Source organism: Neolamprologus brichardi, chromosome 10 (genome assembly GCF_056152115.1).
Source record: "Neolamprologus brichardi isolate AB-2024 chromosome 10, ASM5615211v1, whole genome shotgun sequence".
In the NCBI taxonomy this organism is placed as follows: Eukaryota; Metazoa; Chordata; class Actinopteri; order Cichliformes; family Cichlidae; genus Neolamprologus; species Neolamprologus brichardi.
Genome location: NC_142113.1, coordinates 1316276 through 1340159, shown reverse-complemented (window position 1 = coordinate 1340159; position 23884 = coordinate 1316276). Strand labels below are relative to the sequence as shown.

Here is a 23884-nt window from a genome sequence, read left to right as displayed (position 1 = left end):
AACAGATAAAAATATCATTTAGATTAATGAGTTTGCACAAACTCCTGGATTAACCAATACAGAAATATTTAAAAAAATCATTTTGTTAATTATTCTTAATTAAGGACAGCTGGGGCATGAAGCATCCATTGGGCTGTGGTTTAATAAACTTGCTCAGCACGGCGTGTTTAGCCTGCACAGGTTTTTGGGCAGGGGTGTGAATAATAATAATGATGATGATGATGATGATGATGATGATGATGATGACTTCCATCCAGACGATTCAGTATCATTCTGTCGGACTGCCACACTTGTTTTTTACATGAGTCATCATTGCTCGTCTGAGTCCAAATATCTGCTGTTATAAAGGCTCCAAAGTATAAGACGCTCATTTTCTGCTCTTTGCGACTTCTTCAGGTATTTCACATCAGGGTTTGTATACAATCCCCCTTTTTTTCTTACCAGTAGGTGGCAGCAAGAAAAAGGCAATCCTTTTTCTTCTCTCCTCATTCATTCATCCTGAAAAATGCCTGTTTATTCATGCTGTATTGCCTTTGCGCTTTCGTCCAATCCAAAACCATTACAAAATGCACCAAATGCTAATATATATTTGAATTTCTTTGTATCGTACTGATGCGGAAACATGCTGTGCCGCCTTTGGCTTAGAGCTTTAGGATGTCCTCTAGAATTTGTCTGCACTGATACCGAGATATCAAAGCAGTACAGGTAAGTGTACCTTCCTGTTGTGAGTACACAGACAGGAAACCCTGTGGTGTTTCAGCTCACACAGCACACGAGCATCTGTGCCTGAGGCCGTTTATGGCCACGCTGTCGACACTATATTGAGAGAAGCTTGCATGCTACCCTGTGATGTCTGCGGTACCTGTAGAAAGAAGCGGAATGAGAACTTGTTGCTATTTCCTCACATTGTATTTCGAAGCTTACTACACTTCTGCTTTTTGTCCTTTTGTTGAGAAGTGTCACACTGTTCCATGTCTTCATCGTGAGTCATCATCATGTTGTCCTTGAAAGGATTTTGTGTGTGTGTGTGTGTGTTTGTGTGTGTGTTGGGGAAGCGGTTAAAAAAAGAAATTTAATGTCGACAACATCTTTGGAAGCAAAGGCTAACAGTGCGTAGCGGTTTATTCAGCCCTGTCTGATCTGTCACAGTAAATATTCAGTAACATCCATAAATATATGGTGTGTTTATCTTCACCTGTTTCAGTGTGAGCGAGGTATCAAAACTAAAGCTCACTCAATAAATCCATAATGATCAGATTTACTGAGGCACAGATTCACTCTTAAAGAGACAGTTCGTCTGTTGTGTTTTCACCCTGGCTGTCTATGAGAAATACTTTGGTGTGAACAACCTGGTTTGGGAGATATCAGCTGTAGAGATGTCTTCCTTTTCTGGGATATGACAGAACCACATGAATAGGAAAAGAAAAACACAAACTTTGTGAGAAGTATTATGTGGGAACTATTTTCTTTCTCCTTTTTACACTGGCCAACCAACAGGTGCCTTCAGCCAGCTGAGAGGAACAATAGCAGAGTTTGCACCGTCACAGGTAGATGCACACTTCCTCCTTTGTGGTAATGTGGTTGACAGGTGTAGTTTGGTTTAAAAAAACAGTTCCTGCCTAAAAGGGCTCAGAAAAAAATCATTTTTATGAGCAGAAAGAGACCCTGCTGCTGAGTTTTGGGTGATTTGAACAGCGTAAGGAAAGAGCCATTTGCTTTGAGTTTAGTCAAGAGACGTTCTACAACCAGTAGCTCTACAACTGGGAAACCCACACCACAACAGTCTAATAGAATAATTAGCACCACAGGGTAGAGGAAAACATCTGCCTCTTTAATGTATGTTCTGTATCCTGTATTGGCTCATAATTACTTTCCCAGTGTTAAATATGAGGTGGAGACAGGAAAAAGTCGCTCCAGTGTCAAACGGTGCACTTACGGCTTTCTGCACAATAAGAAAGGGAACACATGCATCTGCTGTGACAGCAAAACTATTAGGAATTAAACAGTGGATTGTAAAAGTGGATTTTCAACCTATTTCTCTGCTAAAGGGCTAAAAATATACACTTTATATCAGTCGGTCACTTTTGCTCAAAGTGAAAGCAGTTATCATAAATGTGCTCCCTCTTGCAAGACGGTGCGTCTTTGAACGCTTCAACTATGCGTGACCTCCTGCAGAGTACAGGAAAAGTGACAATGATTACAGACGAAACTCCCAGCACGTCTTTCACTTTAGGAGCCACGAGGTCAGCCTTCTTTTATTTGCCGGAGCGGTTTGCGGGGTTGAGGAAATGCCCCTCGCAGGGTAGCGTTACTCTGAGCGCTGCCTCAAATCCATCTGATAGTTTGTTTTGCTTTACCCGGTGATCAAAACCAGCTGCACCGCGTAACAAAATAGGATTTGTGTGTGTGTGTGTTCTCTCTATTGTTTAGCTTTGTTTATGTTTACAAAAGAACAGAAGAGACACTGGTAGAAAGTCACGGCGCTCTGTTGTGGGTCTGCGTGATGACTTGAGGTCGGGATTGTGTTTGTTCAAAATCACTTTGCATATCAACTGACTGGGTTGTGCTCTCGTGTTTGGACCTGGTCAATATGGAAGGCCATTCATTTAAAAACTGAAGGTTAAAGCTGTCAGCGTCTTCATTTTTCTTTTTCTGCTGAATGCATACACCTGTGGTTTACGGAGAAACTCGAGGGGGGGCGGGGGCTCTACTGCAGCCTGAATGTGTTTTATGTGAACAATAAACGGCTGTAACACGAGAAAACTGTGTAATTTTTATGATTCTCGTTTAAAAGGCAGGTGTTCCCCTATAACCAGGCAGTAGTCCTGTCATTGACGCCAATTTTTCATATTGTGACTAAGCTGTGTGAAAAGGTGACAGCAAAAGCGACACGCTGACGCACAAAAGAGGGTGGGGAAGTTTATTTTCCAAAAGAAAGTACAGACTGAAAAGTGAACGTTGAAAAGTCAGCTATCTATGCATCTGCACACCTGCAGCAAAGCAAAGGGCCACCAGGCACCAGTGTGGGTTCAAGCACAGTGTTTGCGTCAGGTTAGCGCTGATGAAAGTCAGAGTCATAGAAGCCAAAAACACCAGTGCAATACTAATTTAACAAACACAGTTGTCCTTTAAAGACTTCTTATTATAATGGCAGGCATTCCCCTGTAACTGTATCGTACCTGCTGATAACTGCAACCAAACTGGGGCTTTTTTTGTTCCTTCCTTGGAATTAAAATCAAGATAAACAATATTTAAATGTTATTCTGACTTTGTGACATGAAAACAAACAAAAAAGCAATTTAGAGATGGCTAATTTGAAATATTAGCATTTTTATTATAAACAAATAGGTTTTTATTGCAAATATGGAGGCTTTATGCAAGATTATTTCTACCCTCCCAAAAAAATAAAACCCAACCAAAAATTTGGGATTTTGTAATCAGAAGTGTTTTTCCTAACAATGGGCTCCCACAGACCAAATATTTGGTGCAACATGCAAAAAGAAGTCAGACAATAAATGTTTAATTTCCTTGAAGAAATGTAATTTCCCCCAAGATACTGATTGTATTACAAGATAGACTACAGTCAAACACTGGTGTAAGCAAATAATTGAGAACTTCCTGTCAAATTTATTAACTAGACGCCTAAAGTTTAGCTTCGTGGTCCTTGTTCAGAGATAAAGGGGAGTTATGGTGATAAATACTGCGGGGCTCAGTGTTGAAACCAAGAGGAAAGCATCTGGAGGTGAGACAAAGCTATTTCTGTGGAATATCTCTGAGAGATCGACATGAACGTGGGCACACGGCACATTGGAGTGGTGGAGTCTGGCATGTGTGTGTCCGGTTTAGTTTGCTGTGTGGTTGATTGCAGCACGGGCACGATTCATACAACCACATCGCATGAGTAAAGAGGCCACATACAGAGAATGAGGGCAAGACTAAAATTAGCTCTGAGCAGAATGGCACAAAAGATGAGAGTTTACGTTTTTAGAGAGTAATATCAGGATTTTAATGTCAAAATCTGCGGTGTCACACATATGTACATGTTTTTAATGTTTTTGGCTCCTGACATCAACAGAAGCTCCTTTTTAAATTGCTAACAGTAGCTGGTGTGTAACATGTTAAACCAATCTTTAGATTTGAACAAAAGCCTCTGACAGAGCAGTCTGTCACAGCAGCCTGCACACAGCAGCGCCATAGTGAGGAGGTCATCCTGCTAACATCCAGCACTGTTGACCTCCTCTGTAGCGCCACCAGTAAAGGTGCTTCTGATAAACCCATCCAGGATCGTTACCTGTCGCCCCAGTAAGTGAACGTGTCGCCTCACGTCCGCAGCGTACCCAACAGCACTTTCTTCAAAATCAGCTACTGGCGGTTTTTCTGGTTCTTTTCTAGCGTTGCCTAATTTGAAACTAAAAAAGGATAAAGGACAGCATGAATGGCATGCTCGGAAGGCACTGTGAGGCATTCCTGTGATGTTCCTCAGATGGCATCATGTCATCACAGACACCTGCACGTACGCGTAAAGCTGAGCTTAAGCAGCCACGGCCTGAGGATCAACCCGTGCGGAGGAGAGTCCGTGCCGTCAGACTTCAGGCATTCCGAAGGTTGACTCAGTGATACTCACATCAAAGGGGGGGTGCAGTTTCGAACAGTGTGTGCTGGGCTACGCGGTGCAATTCGGCGATTTTACGCCCATTCTACTCTCAGGCATGCTCTGCCTTATTGTGTTTCCTAATCTTAACACGGCGCGCACGTCCGCTTTGTACGTATGCCACACCTGAATGACGCAGTTTCCTTGGCAGGATTCCTGGGACATGCAGGTAGGACAAACTGTGAAAAACGTGACGAGCCATTCATGCAGGTTTACTACGAGTCCTCTGCCCTGTTTCCACAGGAGGCACATCTGAGAGCAGCCTGGCACAGTGGCACACAAAAGACTGATCAGTGACCAACTGCTCTGAAGATCCTTTAACAGAGTAATAAAAACAAACTTTATTCTTTACTTTTCACTTGCATATAAGTAGAGAGCGCGCGCAATGAAATTCACCGATCAATAAGTTCAGATCATTTTAAAACGTTGCCCTGACTTGAAGTCAGTCCTGAAGTTTGAAAGGTTTGAGGAAAAGCAGGCGGAAGAGCAGAGGATGTGTTTCGTCACGCTGCCCCGACACGGCCACCTGGCGTCAGCCATTAGGCTGTCTGCTCCGCTGGCACCGTGTGGGCAGGAAAAGCAGACGCTTCTGCCAAATTATGCTGTTAAAATACCCACGCGTGATTTAGGTTCAGCTCGGGGCACGGAGATGCGTTTGTTCCATCTGAGAAACAATACATCATCACGTGGTAATTGTTTGAGCCGTTTTATTTAGGTGATTGTAAATCATTAACACCAGGAGCCGAGCAAGTGTTGATGCTTCAGCCAGACGCTCCGCTCGACCAGCCGAGGCCCACATCTCTGCTCTGAGTTATGAGGAGTCTGAAGCTGCTGATAAGCCCGTTTGATCCGGACATACCAAAGCACAACAAAGGCCTTTAAAACTGGGGCTACCACGGTTATGACGTGTGCGCGCGTGGAAACGTGTACGGCAGGGTTAAGGAGACTATGCTGGTGCAGTCAGACCACCGAGGCTTCTGAATGCAACAAGTTGGAAAATGAAAACGTTTGGTTGTTTGCTGTGTGTCTTTTGTTTCTATATTCGCATTTATGTATGTGTGTGTGTGTGTGTGTGTGTGAGAGAGCAGGTACAAGGTCTGCAAATGAGTCCTGTACACGTCCATGACACCAGCTGCATTTTATTAAATGTAGCTGTATTAATATGCTAATATTTATTTATTTACTTCATATATCCAACACGAACCTGTTTATTATTTACGCTCCTCATAGTAACATTTATATTTTTGTAATCTAATATTGCCAAACATCATCATGCTTATCTGTGAGCTGTAAAATACTCTGCACTGAATAATTTATGTCCATAAAAAAGAAAAATCATCTCAATTATTAAAAGTATTAAATTAAAACTTAACTATCTGACACAGGATGTCTCCTAATTCCTGACAGGAAGGGCACATCTTCTCCAGGTCTAAGTTTGACATCACATTGTGTATATAAACGGCATATTGTAGCACAGCTGTCGTCCTAAACAGGCCATTATGTCACTAAATCCTTCTCTGCGATCTGATGATGGGGTTTGGAGCTCGTTCGGCTTTTCCATGTTTTAACGGGGTGACTTTTCTTTGCAAGGCATCTTTGTACCATTTGGTGCGCCTGCTCACTCCACTGTGCTCTGACACGATGCCGTGACGGCTGCTGACAAAAACGAAGGACCTTAATGTGATTCTGAATTAGAAAAGAAAGAAAAGAAATCCACATCGTCAGCATAATGTAATGAGACAGAATGTGAAAGGAACTAAGTGGATAACCAAATGCAGAGTGGGCTCGCGGGTGGGCGGGTGTGGGATGAAGTCAGTGATGTTCAGCATCCCTGGGTGTTTAGTGCTGAAAGGAGGGGCACAGACTGGAGAGGGAGGGGGTGGCGAGCCATAGGCAGGCAGGAGGGTGCTAAAAGAAGCAGCGCCGCCAGATTTAACTGTAATATCGTTTATACAGCATATGCAGAGACCAGCCAGAGGACAAAAGCAGTGTCACTGCTTAACTATCAGTCCCCCAACCTGTTTAGACAGGCAGCATTTGCATGTTCGGTTTTCAGCCAGAGCCCAGGGGAAGGGTGGGGTGGGTGGAAAGAGTCATCTTCATGGTGCTGTGGGTGTGGCTGCTGTGGGAACGGGACAGGACTCGGCACAGGTCACACGCCTGACCTCAGGACACAAGATCACGCTGTTCAAACACGCCCACCAACACTGGGCTTATTTTTCATAACCACACAGAAGTCATGTGACGTTTCATAAACATTAAAGTATTTATCGCTTTAAAATACTGCAGCTGTCTGTTCCAAAGCACAGGGTGTAATGTATTTAATATGCAGTATAGTGTTAATGATCATTTAAAACTGATGCAGTATTATTTTACTACTTCACGGAGACGCTGCTCAGATTAAGTCGACTTAATTTGTGACGAGAGCCCAAACTCAGCAGAAGCTTCGCTTGGAATCTGAAATGGAGATGATGTCAGTGCAGAGGGCGAATCAGTAACGTGATAACTGTTTGGATCTGAAACATCAGACGTGGAGATCGGAGTTGTGATGGACTCTGTATCCTCACAGTCCCAGTTTCTTGGCTGACACGTGAGATTCTTCGGAGGCCTGAAGGTAAACGCCACCCTGGGTAGTCGAGACTTCTCGAATAATGACCAGAACACAAATCCTCCTTTTAATAGACTTTATTTAGAAGAAGTAGAATAAAAAAAAACAGTGTGTACACCTTTAAAAATAGCACAGGTACAGACATATTAAACAACAAATACACTTACACGTAAAATATAAACAGAATTTGTAGACAAACATGCGCACACACAGACACACACTGTATTTGCCAAACGGGGGCTCCCTCATGGAACAGGACGTGCCGAATGTGCCAAGAAAAGCACTTTTTAAGCCAGCGAGCCATTCCAGCGTGAGTCTGCTTCAGCGGGACGTTTGCAGCTTTTGCTCTATTCTCGAAAAAGACCTAAAATAAAACGTGTCTGTGCAGCACAAGCATTCGCTGGTCAAGCAATGATTTTCAGCTTTGTGTAATTACCGATGTGTGGCTGTTGGAAAAAACAAAACAAAAAAAACACCCCCTCGAAGAGCTGCTCCAATAAAATGCAGCAAAAGTACATATTGAGCAAGAGAAGAAAGTTCTCAGTAAAGCAGAACAGGGAAGTGTGAAAGGGAAGGAGAGCTGGGGAAGCACTGCATGTACCGTACCGACACAGAGTGTCACAACATGATGTGTTGCAATAAGGTGTGCGCTGTCTGGATTCTCTGGAAATTCAGGAGGAAAGAGCCAACTCTCACACGGACGTGCACGTAGAAGTACATCGCTGACATCATTACGTGTGCATTTGCAAACATGTGAATTCACAGTTCCTCACAGAAAAACCCTCACAGACGTCAGCGCGGAGGAAATAAATAACAGACCCGTATCGCCGGCGTTTCACAAGCGGTTGGGATAAAGGGAAGTGACATCGTGGCACACACCTCTAAATGGGAACTGATGCTAACTGAAACAATGACAATAACAGAAGGAGGACAAAACAGGATGCTGGTCAGATGAAAGAGCCCGAAATGTCAGACAGCCTACAGACTGTTGTCGCCTTGCAATCTTAACAGCCAACACCAGTCTGATAAGCTATCTGACAGGCCGAGAGTGTGACGGACATGCCTGAGACGTATGCGTGTACAGAACGACAACAATGAAAGGGGGGGAGAGAAAAAAGGAAAAGAGAAAGAGCCCTAATCCTACTTACCACGACAGGAGAGAGGAGGAGACGTGAATGTTCTGCTGGAGCCGGTGCAGGGCGCAGGCTTCAGCTCAACAGTGCCCCTCTGTTTCGAATCTACTCGAGTGATTCGTCTCCTGGCTCCGTGACTCGGGCAGTGCAGCGAGTTCATTCGAGGGTTCAGCTGAGGTAACGGCACAGACGCTTTTCACTGTGCACTTGAGGGTTTTTTTCCCCCCGCTGCTCTAGCACCCGCTGCGCTCAGTCCAGCGTAGCACGACAGCGGCACAGAGAAGAAATAGCACATTTCACTGGCAATTACTGAAAAAAGGAAGATAGCGCGGACGCCGAGAGCCAACTGTCGTTATCCAGGCAGCAAAAAAAAGAAAGCGCTTTTGCTTTAAGAGCCGCTCGCGTAATATCAAACACGAGCCTGGCGTCCTCGTGCGGGAGAAGAGGGCTTTAAAAAAAGAAGACAAAGAAGAACATCTGACATCATAACAGAGATCGTCTCTAAGTGTGAGGGATCGGCGGCTATCGCTCCGACTCGCAGGCTGAGTGAGCGCCGTCTGCTTTAATCCATAAAAGACAAAAACAAAAAAGGAGAGCAACAAATGTGGCGGCCGTGCCGACACGACCTACTATCTCCGTCTTGCTCTCGCACACAGGCACGCGCACAGTTGTAGATCTGATTCAATATACGGCTGCATCTGGTAAAGTAGCCCCGGGCTGAGTCATGCGCTCTCTTCCTGGAAGCAGAACAATAAGGGCAGACAAAGGGACCAGCGGGTGATTCATGGCTGATTTATCATTTCTCTCCAAAAGTACTACAGAGCGCTTTACTGTACACACAAAAGAAGCAGTTGTCTAAAGCACCAGTTACAACTGGAACCATCTATTAACATCTCTACTACAATTAACGTGGAGCTCAACAATATTTAGAAATAAGAGGAGTGACAGCGAGCTCCAGTCCAGCATAAACACAGGCTTCCTACGAGATACACAATAAGTCTTTGTTTCTTAACCAAATCAAAAAACAACAAACTCTGTGCTGGTTTTATCAGATACGACTCCAACGATGCTTCTTCAGATTACACAAATCCAGTGGAATAAACACCAGTGGAATAAACAGTGCAGCTTAAGGCCTACTGTGGAGAATTATCACGTGGAGCTCCTAAAAGCACCAACATTAATGCAGTTTCCACGCACTCACATGCAGCCCAGCACCTACCTTACACACAACTATCACAGAAATCACTACCAAATGCAAAACAAGCAGATAGAGTCCAAGTCGCTAATACCACGAGAGAGAAACCAGATGGGGCTCATGTTTCCCTAAATGCACAGCGGGGGATGAGCCGGGAGGAAGAGCAGATAGGAGGAAAGGAAGCAGCCTGGAGGTGATGGACCGATTCGAGCCGGCCTTCACTCCGCCTTGCTCTCCGAATGCTTCTCCTGCCGTTTGCGCTTGGCGTAGCTCTGAGCCATGGAGTTGACAATGGAGCAGACAAAGAAGCATACCATGATGACCACAAGCTTCTCAAAGAGCCAGGACAGCCAGCTCTCCTCCTGCCAGGAACCACAGAGAACAGAGGAGAGGAGCTCCGTCAGTGAGCCCCACAACAAGCCCCACACTCTCCCCTCTGCTGATGCTGTAGGCTAGGTGGGGATCCAGCTCCATGTGCAGGACAGATAGAGATCAGGGGTAATAAAACACGCGGCAGCCCCCACCGTCCTCCCTCTTAACGCCCCCGCTGACCCCAGCCTGCAGCCTGCCTCCACCGAGCTAAATTGCCTCGTTTCTAGCCTGTAACTGCTGAAGGCTCAAGTTACAAGAAAAAAGGAACATTGTTCTAGAAATGCCTTAATCTGTCCTTGTGCAACTCAGTCGATCCTTTTCTGCTTCCTGAATTCAAAGGAAACATATTTTCACTCAGTCACTTGAATCGCACAGAACGGGAGAAAAGTGGGAATAAAGAGCCCGAGGAACAAAGTTTTCAAAGACAAATAAGCTACAACTGGCTCTTTTTCCCCCCAGATGGGGGTTTTGATGGATTGTCACTAGCGGAGGGGGTGGGCGCCGCGCTCCACAGTCAGTGCCGGGTTCAGGCGGGGCACCGAGTGCAAGTGTTTGTGTGTGACACATAGGGGAGTGACCACGCTCGGACGCACTCTCCCAATTGGTAAGATGGAGCATGAGTCAGCAGTGCTACAGTAGTACACTTCAATACAGCGAGCGAAGCCAGACCCCACACTGGCCCCTCTCCCCCCTCTTTCTCCTCCCTGAACTCGAGCCCGCCCAGCCCGCCCTCAGCTACTTTGTCATTCTAGCCCTAAACAGGCCCGTGTCATTTCCACAGATCACACACAACTTTGGATTATGAAATAATCATTTTTAAATGAATAAAAGTTAAACAGGTGCGCCCGTTATAGAAAACGGGTTAGGCATAACAAAGTGGAGGGAACAAAAACAGTGAAAGTGGGGTGCGCTCCACTTTTTGTTGCAAACATGAATGAATAGCGCCGGGCACCGAGGCCCCCGTACTTACAGCTGGGATCCCCTCTCCGCTGAGATGGTGCAGCTTGGCCTTCTGGGCCTCCAAGTACTCCCTGAAGGGCTTCTGCAGTGCCGCACCCAGCAGTGGAACAGCTCTGTTTCCACCAACAGGGGTGTGGGGGTTGGTGGTGTTGGTGGTGGAGGAGGAGGAGGAAAAAGAGTGGGGGGAGGGGGGTGCAGAGAGAGAAAGACAGAGGTAGAGGGTGGAGGGGGGATGCATTGGGGAAAGAACAGGGAGGGGGTGGGGTTGCGGGGCACAAATCACATCACATCATTGTTACTCACCAGCCCAAGGGCAGCAACAAAGGGAGGCACGCCGTCCTGTCTCCTGTACAGTGTCGGCCTCGCCTGCTTCCTCTCTCCGAGGAGAGAGAGACGGAGAGCAGCGAGTGCGATCCCTTCATTGCTCATCCCCACACACACACACACACACACACACACAGAGAAACACACTACCACAGCTGTAAAAACAAAAGAAAAAAACAGCAGCACTCTGAAACAAACTGAACATTTTAAAAATCAAAACAAAAGAAAAAAAAACAGATTAAAACAGCTGAAGTAAAGTTGGCCGGCTCGCAGTCGACAGCTGCAGTAGTCACCCACATTCTCCCACTCCGCTGTGTCTCACACTCCCCTCCCTCTCGCTCACACACATCGGTGAACTCGTTCAACTCCCCTGCAGTGCCTCCTCTGCCGCTGCAGCGAGGAGAAATGAATGACTTCTCAGAACTCTCACATTTATCACAGGCGGTTCCTGTAAGAACTGGTTTCAGCCAATTAATGAGGAAGTGAGTCGTACCCACGCTGTGTCATCACTGGCTGAGACCTGGGGGATGGCCCACAGGGGGAGGGGACTCCAGTAAGACGGCCCATATTAGGAAAACCCTTTACAAGGTTTAGCCACCAACTACAAGATACTACTGAACCCCCCCTCTCTCTCTCTGTCACACACACACACACACACACACACACACACACACTGCAGAGAATGCCCTAGAATAGCAAATCAGTGGCCCATCCCTTGGCTGGAGTTAGTGATTAATCACTGAACAAATACATACTAAAGACCTGAACTTCTTCTGTTTTGTAGCGCTGCACCGTCAGCTACATCCTCTGAGCTTTTGTTTCCCTCGGCTCCACGTCTGTGTCTTTTGTTCGTACTGGGACGGCATCTTCAAAGCTCAGAGACCCATCAAAGATTTTCAGACAGGTTTGCGTGGGCAGTCGTGTCACATACGGTTGAGTTTATAGCCGATAACTTTCTCTTGTCATTTCCGTCCCTCCCTACCTCCACGCACGTACAAATGCACACAATCTACACACACCTATCTGCTATCTGAGGGTGAGAAAAAAAGATTGTGTTAAATGATTGAGTTAAGAACGAGGAAGCCTTTTAGTAATGATTAACTTTATAACAGGTAATGGATATCCTACACGTGAATGGTTACAAAGCAGACAGGAAGTCTAACAGATGGATCACGCTTTGAATTACACAATAGAAAATGCAAAGGACACACTATCAAAAATCTTTTTGGAGGGAAACAAAGCCTCTGCTATTCCCATCCCCCATGTCACAAAATTCCTCTTACATTCTCACTCTCTCACACACACACACACACACACACACACACACACACACACACACACACACACACACACACACACACACACACACACTCTTACCAAACTTATTTAAAATATAAAACCTGACTCTGAGCACAACAACTAGAAAACACACGAGTTAAAAGCAAATAAAAGTAAACACGCAAGAACAAAGAAGGGAAGAAAGCGTTTTCAGAAATGGCGGGCGAATCATCTCCTACACGATGAGCAACACTGAGTCATGAGCAGGGCAAATCCACCAACAAAGAAGCTCAAAGCTGGAGTCTAACACAAGAATTTAATGGCAGAGTGAGGACGCTCTCCTGGTCTTCACATTAAATGTGACTTTGTGTTTTTTGGGGAATATATTTTCACTTTGCGACACAAGGTGCTGAGAAATTGTTGGATTTAAGAATTCCTACTGTAAGTGTGTTTGTAATTTACCTGTGAGTGTGTGTGTGTGAAGATTAATGACTTTCTGATACCTAAAATAAATGAAAGATTTGTGTCACCTGTGCATGAATTATCTACATGTTAGCCAAAGTTGTGAAAGCTGCATTTAGAGATGTTTCAGAGTTAAAGTGGCGAAAAACAGCAAAAGGATTAAATGTGACAAAGAATGAGCCTGAAAAACTTTAACAGCAGCTTTGCTGAAATTCTGTGTGAGCAGTGAAGAGAAACTCAGAAGCTCTGAGGCCTCGAACAATCAGCAAATAATGTGATTAAAAAAACAAACTACCTAATACACTTTTTTATGCACAGAGTCTCAGTTTTACATTAAAAGCTCCTGTTAATTTATTATATCAAGTAGAAAATGCTCATTAAAAAACTGTTGGCCATGTCTAAATTTTCTGGTTTTCCTTTATTTAGTAAAAATATTAGTAAAACTGCATGTCAGCAATAATTTAGCTCATTACCTCAACTTGAGGTATAAAATACCTCAAGTTGTTGTATTTTATTCAAATAATCAGCTTCAACATGAACAATAAAATGACAGATTTGTCCATCAGCTTGTCCTCGTGTAATGATAAAAACTGGAGCAAAGCTTTGTGTATTTCACATGAAAATCATCTGTGTTCACATTCAGAGACATCAAACAGCAGAGACACATTTATAAAAGGAACAAAACAAAAATGAAACAGAAGAACACTTTTGTTACTTTATTCTTCTAAAGACAAATTTGTGTATTATTGTTAAGTCCTAAAATGTAGCTGCTGTTTCAGTCATAGAAGGCTCCGTGCATGAACACATCAACAATAATTAGAATTAAATTGTTACCTTCAAAAGAAAAAAAATAAAGCCTTTAAATTTAAAGCACAAATTAGTGAAAGTTTGTTTTGTGTGTTATGTGGATATGTTCACACAGCAGCACAAATGAAGTGTTCTTATATCTAAATCATCAGCTTATTAATAATCACCATCAAACAGTTTCCATTTAGTCAACTGAGTAAATACATCCTGTCATAAATTATTATAATACAGCAGCCAACACTAAATATGTAAAAGAATTAAATTCATTTATTATCATCTGTGTTGTGAACTGTTGACAATAAGAGGCGCAGCAGGAGGAAGGCATGAAAGCTGTACAATATTTTATTCATCATCTGAAAGAAAATCCACATTTGGAAACGTCTTGTATGTGATGAGAGTTCAAGACTTAAATGTTTGGAGCTCTTTTATATGATACAAGTTTAAACAAAATTACTTTGCTGCCTTTTTTCCAAGAATGCTTTTAATCAAGCTGATCAGCATTTCTGAACGTGAGGAGCTCGTCCAGAGATACAGGAGAAACCAGGCCATCCTCTTACTAAACCACTAAACCAAATCACTTTTTCCATTTTTCCAAATACTTGTGAGTGCGGTCACACTGTGCATCTGTGTAAAATAAACACACGGACAAAAGGCAAAACACTGACAATCAGAGTGTTTAGTAAAATCCAACATTGCTCAGTTTTAGGTCAGAACATCAAACCCCAGTCGAGGTACCAATTTCATCCTGGGGGAAAGCCACTGCCATCACCGTCCACACCTCTTCATCTGCTTCAATTATTTAAAAATTCAACGACTTCAAAAGAACATTTTTATAATTCTGCTGAAGCAGGTAAAATTATATTAATGTTAAATGTTAGAAAAATAATGTTGAGTAAATGAAAACAAACATTTTCTGTCTCTGAAGTGCATCAAGAAAATCTTTATTTAATCCTCACACCTGGAAAAACGAGCAAAGAAAACGTGTTTGCTGGATTACGTGAACGTTGTGAAATTATTCATTGCATCAAACATGCAAATTAAAAAAAACCTGATGTGTGCTCAACTTGTCATCACTTTCAGTTGCACTAAACCTGTAACAACCTGCGACGTGTCTGTTCTTTAACTGTGAACAAGGTGCAACCTGATCAATAATCAGGAAAGAAAGGATGGGGGGGGGGGGGGGGGGGGGGGGAAGCTCTGAGAGAACAAGGAAACCCCCCCCATCTCTCAAGCTTCCTGCAGCCGATTCTTTCTGCTGGGTTAATTTTAGCAGCTCAATCTTTTTTAAAATCATCTTTAATAAACTATCGTTTACTCAAAGAGCAATATGTTGCAATGCTGCAAAGGGAAAAGAGACAAAAACAGACAAAAGAAAGAGAAACAACCCCCCTCCCCACACCCACACACACAAATTCCACTGGCAGTGAGTCACAGGTGACCTTTGACATGTATGCCCCTTCCATAGGCCGCCACCTCCAAAGGCACTTGAACACAGATCCTCTTAAAATGTACAATTTGTGTTCTTAATGCTGATTTAAATCCAGCACACACAATGACAAGCAGGCACACACGTGCCCGACGTCCAGGAAGAGGAAAGAGAACAAGGGCTCACATGACAGCCAAACCCTGGCCAGGTCCGACGGGTTACAACACCATCACAACAACTGGCTTAGGCAATCGCTGGTGTTACCCAATGCTGCACAGGGCCACAGTTCACACCTAACACAACAGCGCCGACGCCGCGAGGAGCACGGTGTGGATAGGTGCTGCACTAACCTGAGGCACTCTGACCTCTTCGTCTGTCCTCGAAACACTGACGCTGCACATTTCTCTTTAAACGGGCTTTCGTGGCTTACACGCCTCGGTAACTTGCTACTGTTCCAACTGAACTTTATTAAGTGTTGGAATAACGGAATAATGGAATTAGGGGAGGAGTGCGACTCAGTTTATAGTCGGGAAAATTTTGATTCACGTGCAAATGTTGTAAGGTAATCTGTGTGTGCCTGTGGGTGCGTGTCTATTCCTCCTCCAGTTCGACCGGGCTTTTTCCCAATGACTTCACCACTAAAGCATGGAGCCCACTCCTGGACGGAGATCCCCCTGCCCAGGGTGTTTATCACAGCCCTGCTCTGCAGCCATCTGTGTCAGCCAGCACACATACGTACACCTACATGTACAGAAGCATACACTCGTGTTCTCCTCTCCGCAGAGCTGCCAGGAAATTAGGGGCACCAGTTATAGCTTTCTATTATTCCTCTCAAATGAAACACTGCTGTCCCTGTGACCACCCACACCCCCAGGTTAGGTCAGCGTGACTACACAAACCCTCCTGGTGTTGGGATGTATGCAGTTGCTGGGGCAGCGGGTAACCAGGCCTGGACCGCGGGGTTATTCAGTGAGTCACACTTGACTGAGACGCATCCAGACAAGTCAAACTGTTCAGGCTACAGCAGCAGATGAACGAGAAGATGAGAGATGTAGGTGTCTCCATCTAACCTGTGATGTCGGGTTTGTGGGGATCTATAATGACATGATTTCCTATGAGACGACACCTAGCTCTTACAAGCGAGTTACAAATGGGAAACTCTGTTTAAGAAAACCCTCAAAAATACCAGAGTGGGGAAATGAATCTGTCACACCGCGCTGGGTACATGTGAAGAACAGAAACTCTCCAAGCTCACATATTTATGAGACAAGCATCAGTCAAAGCAGTCGCTGAGTAACAAGCTATATGTGTGTACAGTACACTGGGGAACTATACAGTGCCTCTGTGGTGTGTCATACATGTGAAATGCTAGTAGTTTGTAACCACACAGGTTAGTAGCTACCTGCTAAAAGCCACAGGATGCTGTATAGCTTCCGCTTCAAAACTATACGTTGCGAGAGTGAAAGTTTTAGCAAATGAGATGTAGTGTTGTCATCCAGGTGAGGAAATCCCAAAAAGTTTGAGAAGATGGAGTGTTTTTGTAACAATGTTTCATTCCATTTACTTATAAAGAACATTTAATAACAACAGAACTAAACAATAACATTAGCAACATCGAAGAGGTGAGAAAGTTCAAATAAAAAGTTGGTAACTCTCGTACATTCACTCTCATTCTAACATACCATAATAGACCCATTTCTGTAATATACTTACATATCTATATTATTGCTAATATATATTGTAATATATCTATATCATGACTAAAGCACTTCTGGATCGATGCAAACTGCATTTCGTTGCCCTGTACCTGTGCAATGACAATAAAGTTGAATTCTATTCTATTCTATTCTATTCTATACAGTATAGAAAGAGAAAAATGTGTTTGAAGATGGGATTTAAAAAGAGGGACAGTTGGGTTTTATTCTAACGTGGAGAGGTGGGTCGCTCTATGAACCATTCCTGACATGTTAGTTAAGGAGACAATGATGTTTGCACAAGACAAAGACGTCACCAGCAAAACAGGAAAAAGCTCTGAAAGCATCCAGATCGTTACTTTCTGACGATGCGCCCTCGAGGTTGTGGTCAGAGACGGAAAGTGAAGCTTTTCTATTCTTGAACAAACACACACACACTACATTAATGTTGAATGTGACTAATTTAGTCCTCAGATTTGCAAAAATGACACTGAACAAGTGCATTTTTGTTTACTTGAAATCTGATTGTAGATAGTTAAAATGAGTCGTTTCCCTGCTTTTCAGTCTGAGGCCTTAAAAAATCCAAACCTGGACAATAAAACTACTAGCGATGATCGTTCAGACAGAACTATCAGAAACTCCACAGTCCGTCCTCCCCTCCCATTACTTAGGCTGATGTGGGATGATGCGTCTGTTTTGACTGAGGTGTGACGGATGAGCGGCTGGGAGTAAGACGGGCCCGGACGCCTGCTCAGCTGGCCTCTGACTCAGGTCCTGTCTGGGATGACTCCTCTCACAGAACAGACACATCCTCATGACAACTGGTGAAATTACAGCACGCATTAAAATGTTTATGGGATTTACAAAACAATACACTTCACAGTGGACGATGCTGATTAAGAGCTGGAGGTCACGTCGTGTTCCCCTGATAAATGAGCCGCTCTAAAAGTGAATCAATGGCGTTCTGTTTCCTAAAACAACATGCGGGCCATTTGCCACCCTGATGAATACATTAGTAATAGTAGGAATGATTTGATGAGTGTGGAGCATCTGCGGTGAACGAGTCGCGATCAAAAGAATCAGTCGAACGGAGCAGGAAGTCCTGGCTCACACACGAGGCCTCAGAGGCACAGAATATGACACCAGACCTGCAGCACATATGACCTCTCCCTTTCTTTGTGTCATTCTACTTTCCTCACACACACACACACACACACACAGTATCTCAGTGTGTCATTAATGGCAGAAACAGGCCTGCAGGTCGTGAGCGACAGATTGTTATTTTACAGGCTGTACTAAGACCTTTGCACTTCTCTGCTCCTGTCAGGTGGAAATCTGGGTAATCAGAAGTGAAGATAAAAAAGTCCACTCTGCTGAGCCTCACATTAAATTTAACGATGGCGTATAAAAGGACAGTTGCCACCACACCGCTGCTCAGTCTCACCGTCTCGCCCCAGCCGATCGCATCATGAATGCGTTGGGGTGAATCGGCCTGGCAGTGGAACGACTGATCAATGCCATCTTTGTCGGTTCTCAGGTGACCAGCAGAGCCGGTGACTAATAGTATTGAAAACACTCCCTTCCTGCACTTTGGGTTAACAGGAAGACTTTGCTCATATGCTCAATAAAGGCTATTTATAGGTGCAGTGAGGTGAGATGACAGGTCACTGTTTTCAAAAACGTTCAAGGTACAAAACATCGCAGCAAAACATGCAGTTCGACGCGCTCTTCTTTCTAAAATTGCAAGAAATCTCACTGCCACAATTGGATACCTTCTGCTTCAATCAGACTAATGCGGTGCCCGATCATTCAATCCCTTCCTGCCTGCGAGTGCACCATCGCTACCATCACGCCGTCATTCAGTATGAAACCACACAAAGCTAGTTTCTATATGAACGAGGCGTGAGTGTTCAACGCAAGTGAAATTCAGTGGAAACGAGCAGTGACAGACCTTAAACACCAGACGCTGAGTACGTGTGCATAAATAACTGCCCTTCTGTGAACACCCAGAATAGTTTGACTTCTCCAGCAGACACAGCTCGGTTGTTTTATAGCTAACGTCCACAGGAAGCTGCGCTGACCCTGCACTCGAGAGGAAACAGAACAAAGCAAACTGAATCTAAACGGTTCCTCACGTCCATCACTTTGCATTTTCAAATTGGTCGTGTTTGCTTAGAAGGATTTTTTTTGTCACAAAACAAAAAGTAAATGCTGAAAATAATCTGAGACATAATCCAGCTGAGTTTACGACTCATTGTTATTCCACCAAGAGGACCTGATACATTACAATCGTAGCACAACACTGCATGTAAATGCAAAGCCTAACTTGAAACGCTCCTCTATGATTCAACGATGCTTCACACCGGCCTGCTCTGACCTGTGTCTCCTCCTCCCGAGCAGGGCTGCATGCTGGGATCTCCTAATGCCTCATGCAGCAGAAGCAGCCATCTGGAGGCCCTTTGTGCTGGTAATTGACTCGTGTCTTAGAGATGGACTCGCATGGAAATAGGTGCATTCTTATGAAGACGTGCTGGGGTTCCCCGTGGCTCAGCACACCGGTTTCTACAGCACAACCTATTCAGGTCTCGACTCCTCTCTGCATGTCAATGGTTTTCTCTCAGAGTCTGACAAAGACTACCCTTCATCCACGGCTATGAAGCTCCATACAAAACAACTACTGCTGACTTAGTGAAGAACAGGGTGTGATGTCAGAAGATGAGATAATATGAAACAAATTTCTCATCTGGCGTTTAGACAAAGTTCATCCAGTTCTGCCACAGAGACCAGTGATGAGCATAAACACAACTGGATCCCTGCAGTTTGTCTTACAATCAGAGAAAGCGTCTGTTATGTCCTGTTCAGTTATCGGTTACAAATGGTTGATGAAGAAATGGCACGAATCAGAGTAAACTGTTCACCCGAACACTTACGAAAGATCAACGAGAGGATGGAAAACTTGGAAAGCTCCCTGTTCCACTGCCACATGTGGTGGGTGGTGCTGAGATAAGAGAACGGAGAAAAGGGAGGAACAGATAGAGTCCAGGTGTTACACGAAGCCTAGAATCAGGGTGTTTCCCACTCTGTCAGAAAGTCACTGCTAGCAAGTTTAAAAAAAACCAAACAAAAAACTCTTGAATTAGGAAAATTCTGACATCAGAAAATCTGCAAAAAATGTGCAAGGATATGAAAAATGAGCCTTTTAACTAAGAACAGGAGCAGTATGTACAGAAAGCCTTACTTAACGTGAGTCTGCAGAATTTCCTGACCTACACGACCGTCCACACGGCTCCTCGTGCAGAGCAGACGTCTGAACATTAGTCACAGGACGAAAGAAACCCAACAAGTCTGATCAGACCCTCAGCCTGTCTGACCTGGTTATCTGTTTCTTTTATCAGCCCTGAAGGCATCTGAGGAGGCTTTTATTGGGACTTTGTTGCACTTCAAAGCAAAACTATCTCCATCATTACCCTGCTGCTACTGACAGAAACCTGAAGATGTAGCCTTGAATGCTCGGCTCAGCAGGATAAGAGTGAAAACGATCTGCCAGAAAACTGTTTCAACAATCATGAAGGAGTAATAACCAGGTTTGACCTGTCTGACGTTTTCTTTTCCCCAAACGGCAGAAAAAGAGAAACGGCTGAAAAAGAAAGAAACTCACTGAAAAGTTGAAATGAAAAATTATTTTTCCAACAAACCTAAATACTGAAAAGGAACAGCAGAGAACGTATAATGGCATTTTAATCATTTAGATTTTGTGCACATTCTTAAAAATAAATAGAGAAATACATAAATTAATAAATAAAAAATAAACAGATAAATAAATAAATAAATAGATAGATAAAAAAATAAAAAAATAAATAGATAAATAAATAAATAAATAAATAAATAAAAATAAATAAATAAATAAAGGCACATTTTATTTCTAGCTGGTAGATAAATGAAGGAAAAACTGAAGTTGGTCATTTTTTGGTTGAGAGGTAATAAAAATTCCTGTTGACAGTTTTAGAGCCTCGTGATCCTCTTATGAAACTGAATTTCAGTCAATGAATTTCAACACTTTCCATTTGTCATTCACAGAAAAACGACTTCCCCGTTTTAAACCGATCACAGACGACCGACAACTAAAACATCTTTAAGAAGAAGCTCAATCAAAACTCGACGGTCAGCAGAGAGCACGCCAAAACTCTCGTCTTCAAACACATTTTACAAACAAAAAGAGGCACACACACACACACACACACACACACTTTTGTTCTTATCACCAAAAATGCACACTCTGACTGGTGTGAAACTGGAGGCTTTTTCTCACTGCAGTAAATGTTTCAGGGAATTCACCCGCTTCATTATTATTTTAATAACAGCCGTGCTCGGATTCACTGAAAAATGTTCCACTCTGTCAGGAAGCTAAATACTGGAGTTGAACCTTTATCAACTTCAGCATAAATCCAAAAAAAGCGGTCAAACAAAAACACTGTGTGTGCGTCGTAATAAAATTAATTTACCAGGTGTAAAAATAAAATAAGTCATGTGTACAGAAAGGCTCGAGGTGCTGCACCCAGAGAGGCTGCGTCGTCTGTGTGCGCGTGCCAGCGAGCTCACCTAGAGCAGGAAATGACTTGTATTGTATTATGTCACGTGAGGATGAAATCACTAGAGCCAAAGTCCAACGGTCAGTTCATTCACCCACTAAGGCAAAACAAAGACACATATCAAGAACCCAAAATCACGACACAAACGACGGCGAACCCCACGGCCAGAGTGCGTTTCACTAAAAGTATTTTGAAGTCTGATCATGTCAAGTCAGAATTTCACTGTTTACATGAACAGAAAAGAAATGTAAGAAATCAGCTTTCAGAGCAACAGGTCAGATTAAAAGATCCAATATTAGCAGGTGGGAGGAAATTTTGGAGAACAGAACAGAATAGAATAGAATAGAATAGAATAGAATAGAATAGAATAGAATAGGATGCTATTATTGTCACTATACAGTTGTACAATGAGATCCAGAGCATCTCCAACCCAGTGCAAATAAAATGTCTAAATATACAACCTGGTGTAAAAAAGTAAGTAAATAGTTTCATGTATCAGCTCAGGTGTGTCTGCCGACCACCACATACACAACGTGACACATGTGTGTGACTCTTTTGTTCTGTTTTGAGGAAAAGGGCATCCAGAGGATAAATGGTGTGAGTGTGTGCGCACCGTGCAAGCGCACAGCAGGTGGGGGCGACGGCAGATTCGGTGCGTGGAAAGGTGCACATTTATGTGAAAGCACCTCCACAGTGAACGTGGCAGAGCGCTGGTGCAGAGCGCTGGTGCAGAAAGGGTTAAATTAAAACGCTGTCACCCATTCATAAGGTGATGTGTGACTGAGAGCGAGAGCGGCATAGAGAGTCAGAGGTGAGGATAGAAAGAGCTCAGAGAGGAAGCAAGCCGACGGTTGACAAGTTGTAATGAGTGAAACTTCCTTTAGAGAAGAAGCGAGTCAGACTGAAACTGTCAGTAACCAATGATCTGCTGCCTCGAGTCTGCAGCTCAATGAACAGTGACTGCTAGTGCACATGTCTTTCACAATTCACACACACACACACACACACACTACAACAGAATGTAATTTCTCTGTATAAAAACTAAACACAGTGAAAAAAGAAAAACTGTTTCTGACACTCTGACTGCAGACGTCCAAACTCAGCGCCGACACAAAGTGACACTAACAGTGAGGAAGAGCTGATGCAATCTGACCTCCTTCTGTCAGCATGTGTGTGAGTGCACCTACGAGTGTGCGTGTGATATAAATGCCACTCCCACCAGCAGGTGTGTCGGTTTCCAGCTGCAGGCCCCCGTATCGCTACAAGGACACCCATCACGGCCCCCGTCAGCACCCACTCCCAACTCCAAGCATCTCCCAGCTTCATCGTGGCTTCAAGAAGCCCGTATTTACTGTGTGCTTTGCTTTTACAGGATGTCCACTACACAGATAAAACCTGTCTCTCCAACCTTCTCCAGAAACTCAGCGTTTCCTCCACACAGGCTTGCAGGTTAACCGGCACCGTCAGCTCACACATGAAAGCCTCCTCGTACCAGCAGCAGCTCTGTGATCACTTACGCAGACACACGGGAAACAAAGCAGCAAGCTAAACAAAAAACATGATAAAGCAGGGACGAGGATTCTGCCACAGTCAGGAGCTCATTTTGGATTGTGAAGAGTCAGAATGTTCATGCTCATAGTCATCATCCAGTGGAAACATCCAGGCTCTTAATCAGAACACAGACTGTCAGAGCAGAGCGAGGAGCGAGGGGCGAGGAGCGAGCTAGATGTGACAAAAACCTTGTTTTGAGCTCTGCACAACGAATCTCAGAGTAAACAAACCCCTCAGAGCCTCTGTGCACAGCGTCTGCAGGAGGCCCGGTGACACAGCGGGGCCTAAACGCCCCACCGCCACCCAAAAAGTCCCTCATTCATCACGTTCACTCTTTGGTGCGTAGTAGGTGCTGCTCAGGGTACTTTTGGTGACCAAACAGGCGCGCACACACACACACACACGGTGAGGGTTACTCACCCGATCAGGGAGACCATCTGCTCCACTATGTGCTTACTGAAGGTGATGATCACAAACAGTTTCTGTGTGACAAAGAAGCACACGGAGGAAGAACACGTTAGTCGTTGAAGCGTGAGGTCAGTAATAGCAGGAAAACATTAAAGTTTGACCGGTAATCCTTTAATAGCTGCTTTCTCACACAAACACTCACACAAACACGACTCAGTTTCCCCGATCACGTGTGACACAACCAACAAGGTTTGGTGTGAAAGCAGAAACAAAGGCAAGAAATCAGAGACTGTGACACACGTCAGCGTATCAGCTCGCTGCCATTAGAACAGCCGGTGTGTAACGTATGACCGAGACATGAAGGGTCAGAGATGTGTCACGGCTTCGGGGGGGGGGTGCCTGGATCCGGCTCCTGTCCAGATTCCT

The 23884-nt window shown here is 44.1% G+C and overlaps 1 protein-coding gene across 3 annotated transcripts in view; it reads right to left on the bottom strand.

Moving 5' to 3' along the window:
- Nucleotides 1–7320: 7320 nt before the first annotated feature.
- The window catches only part of LOC102799116 (vacuole membrane protein 1-like), a 49838-nt gene continuing 33274 nt past the window's right edge, over nt 7321–23884 (bottom strand). For all 3 annotated transcript variants that reach the window (XM_087847025.1, XM_087847026.1, XM_087847024.1), the window contains 3 exons: nt 23471–23532; nt 10930–11032; nt 7321–9949 (listed from right to left, as the gene is read on the bottom strand). In XM_087847025.1, coding sequence (XP_087703151.1) covers nt 9806–9949; nt 10930–11032; nt 23471–23532 — 309 coding nt within the window. In that variant the 3' untranslated portion in view covers nt 7321–9805. The remainder of the gene's footprint in view (nt 9950–10929; nt 11033–23470; nt 23533–23884) is intronic.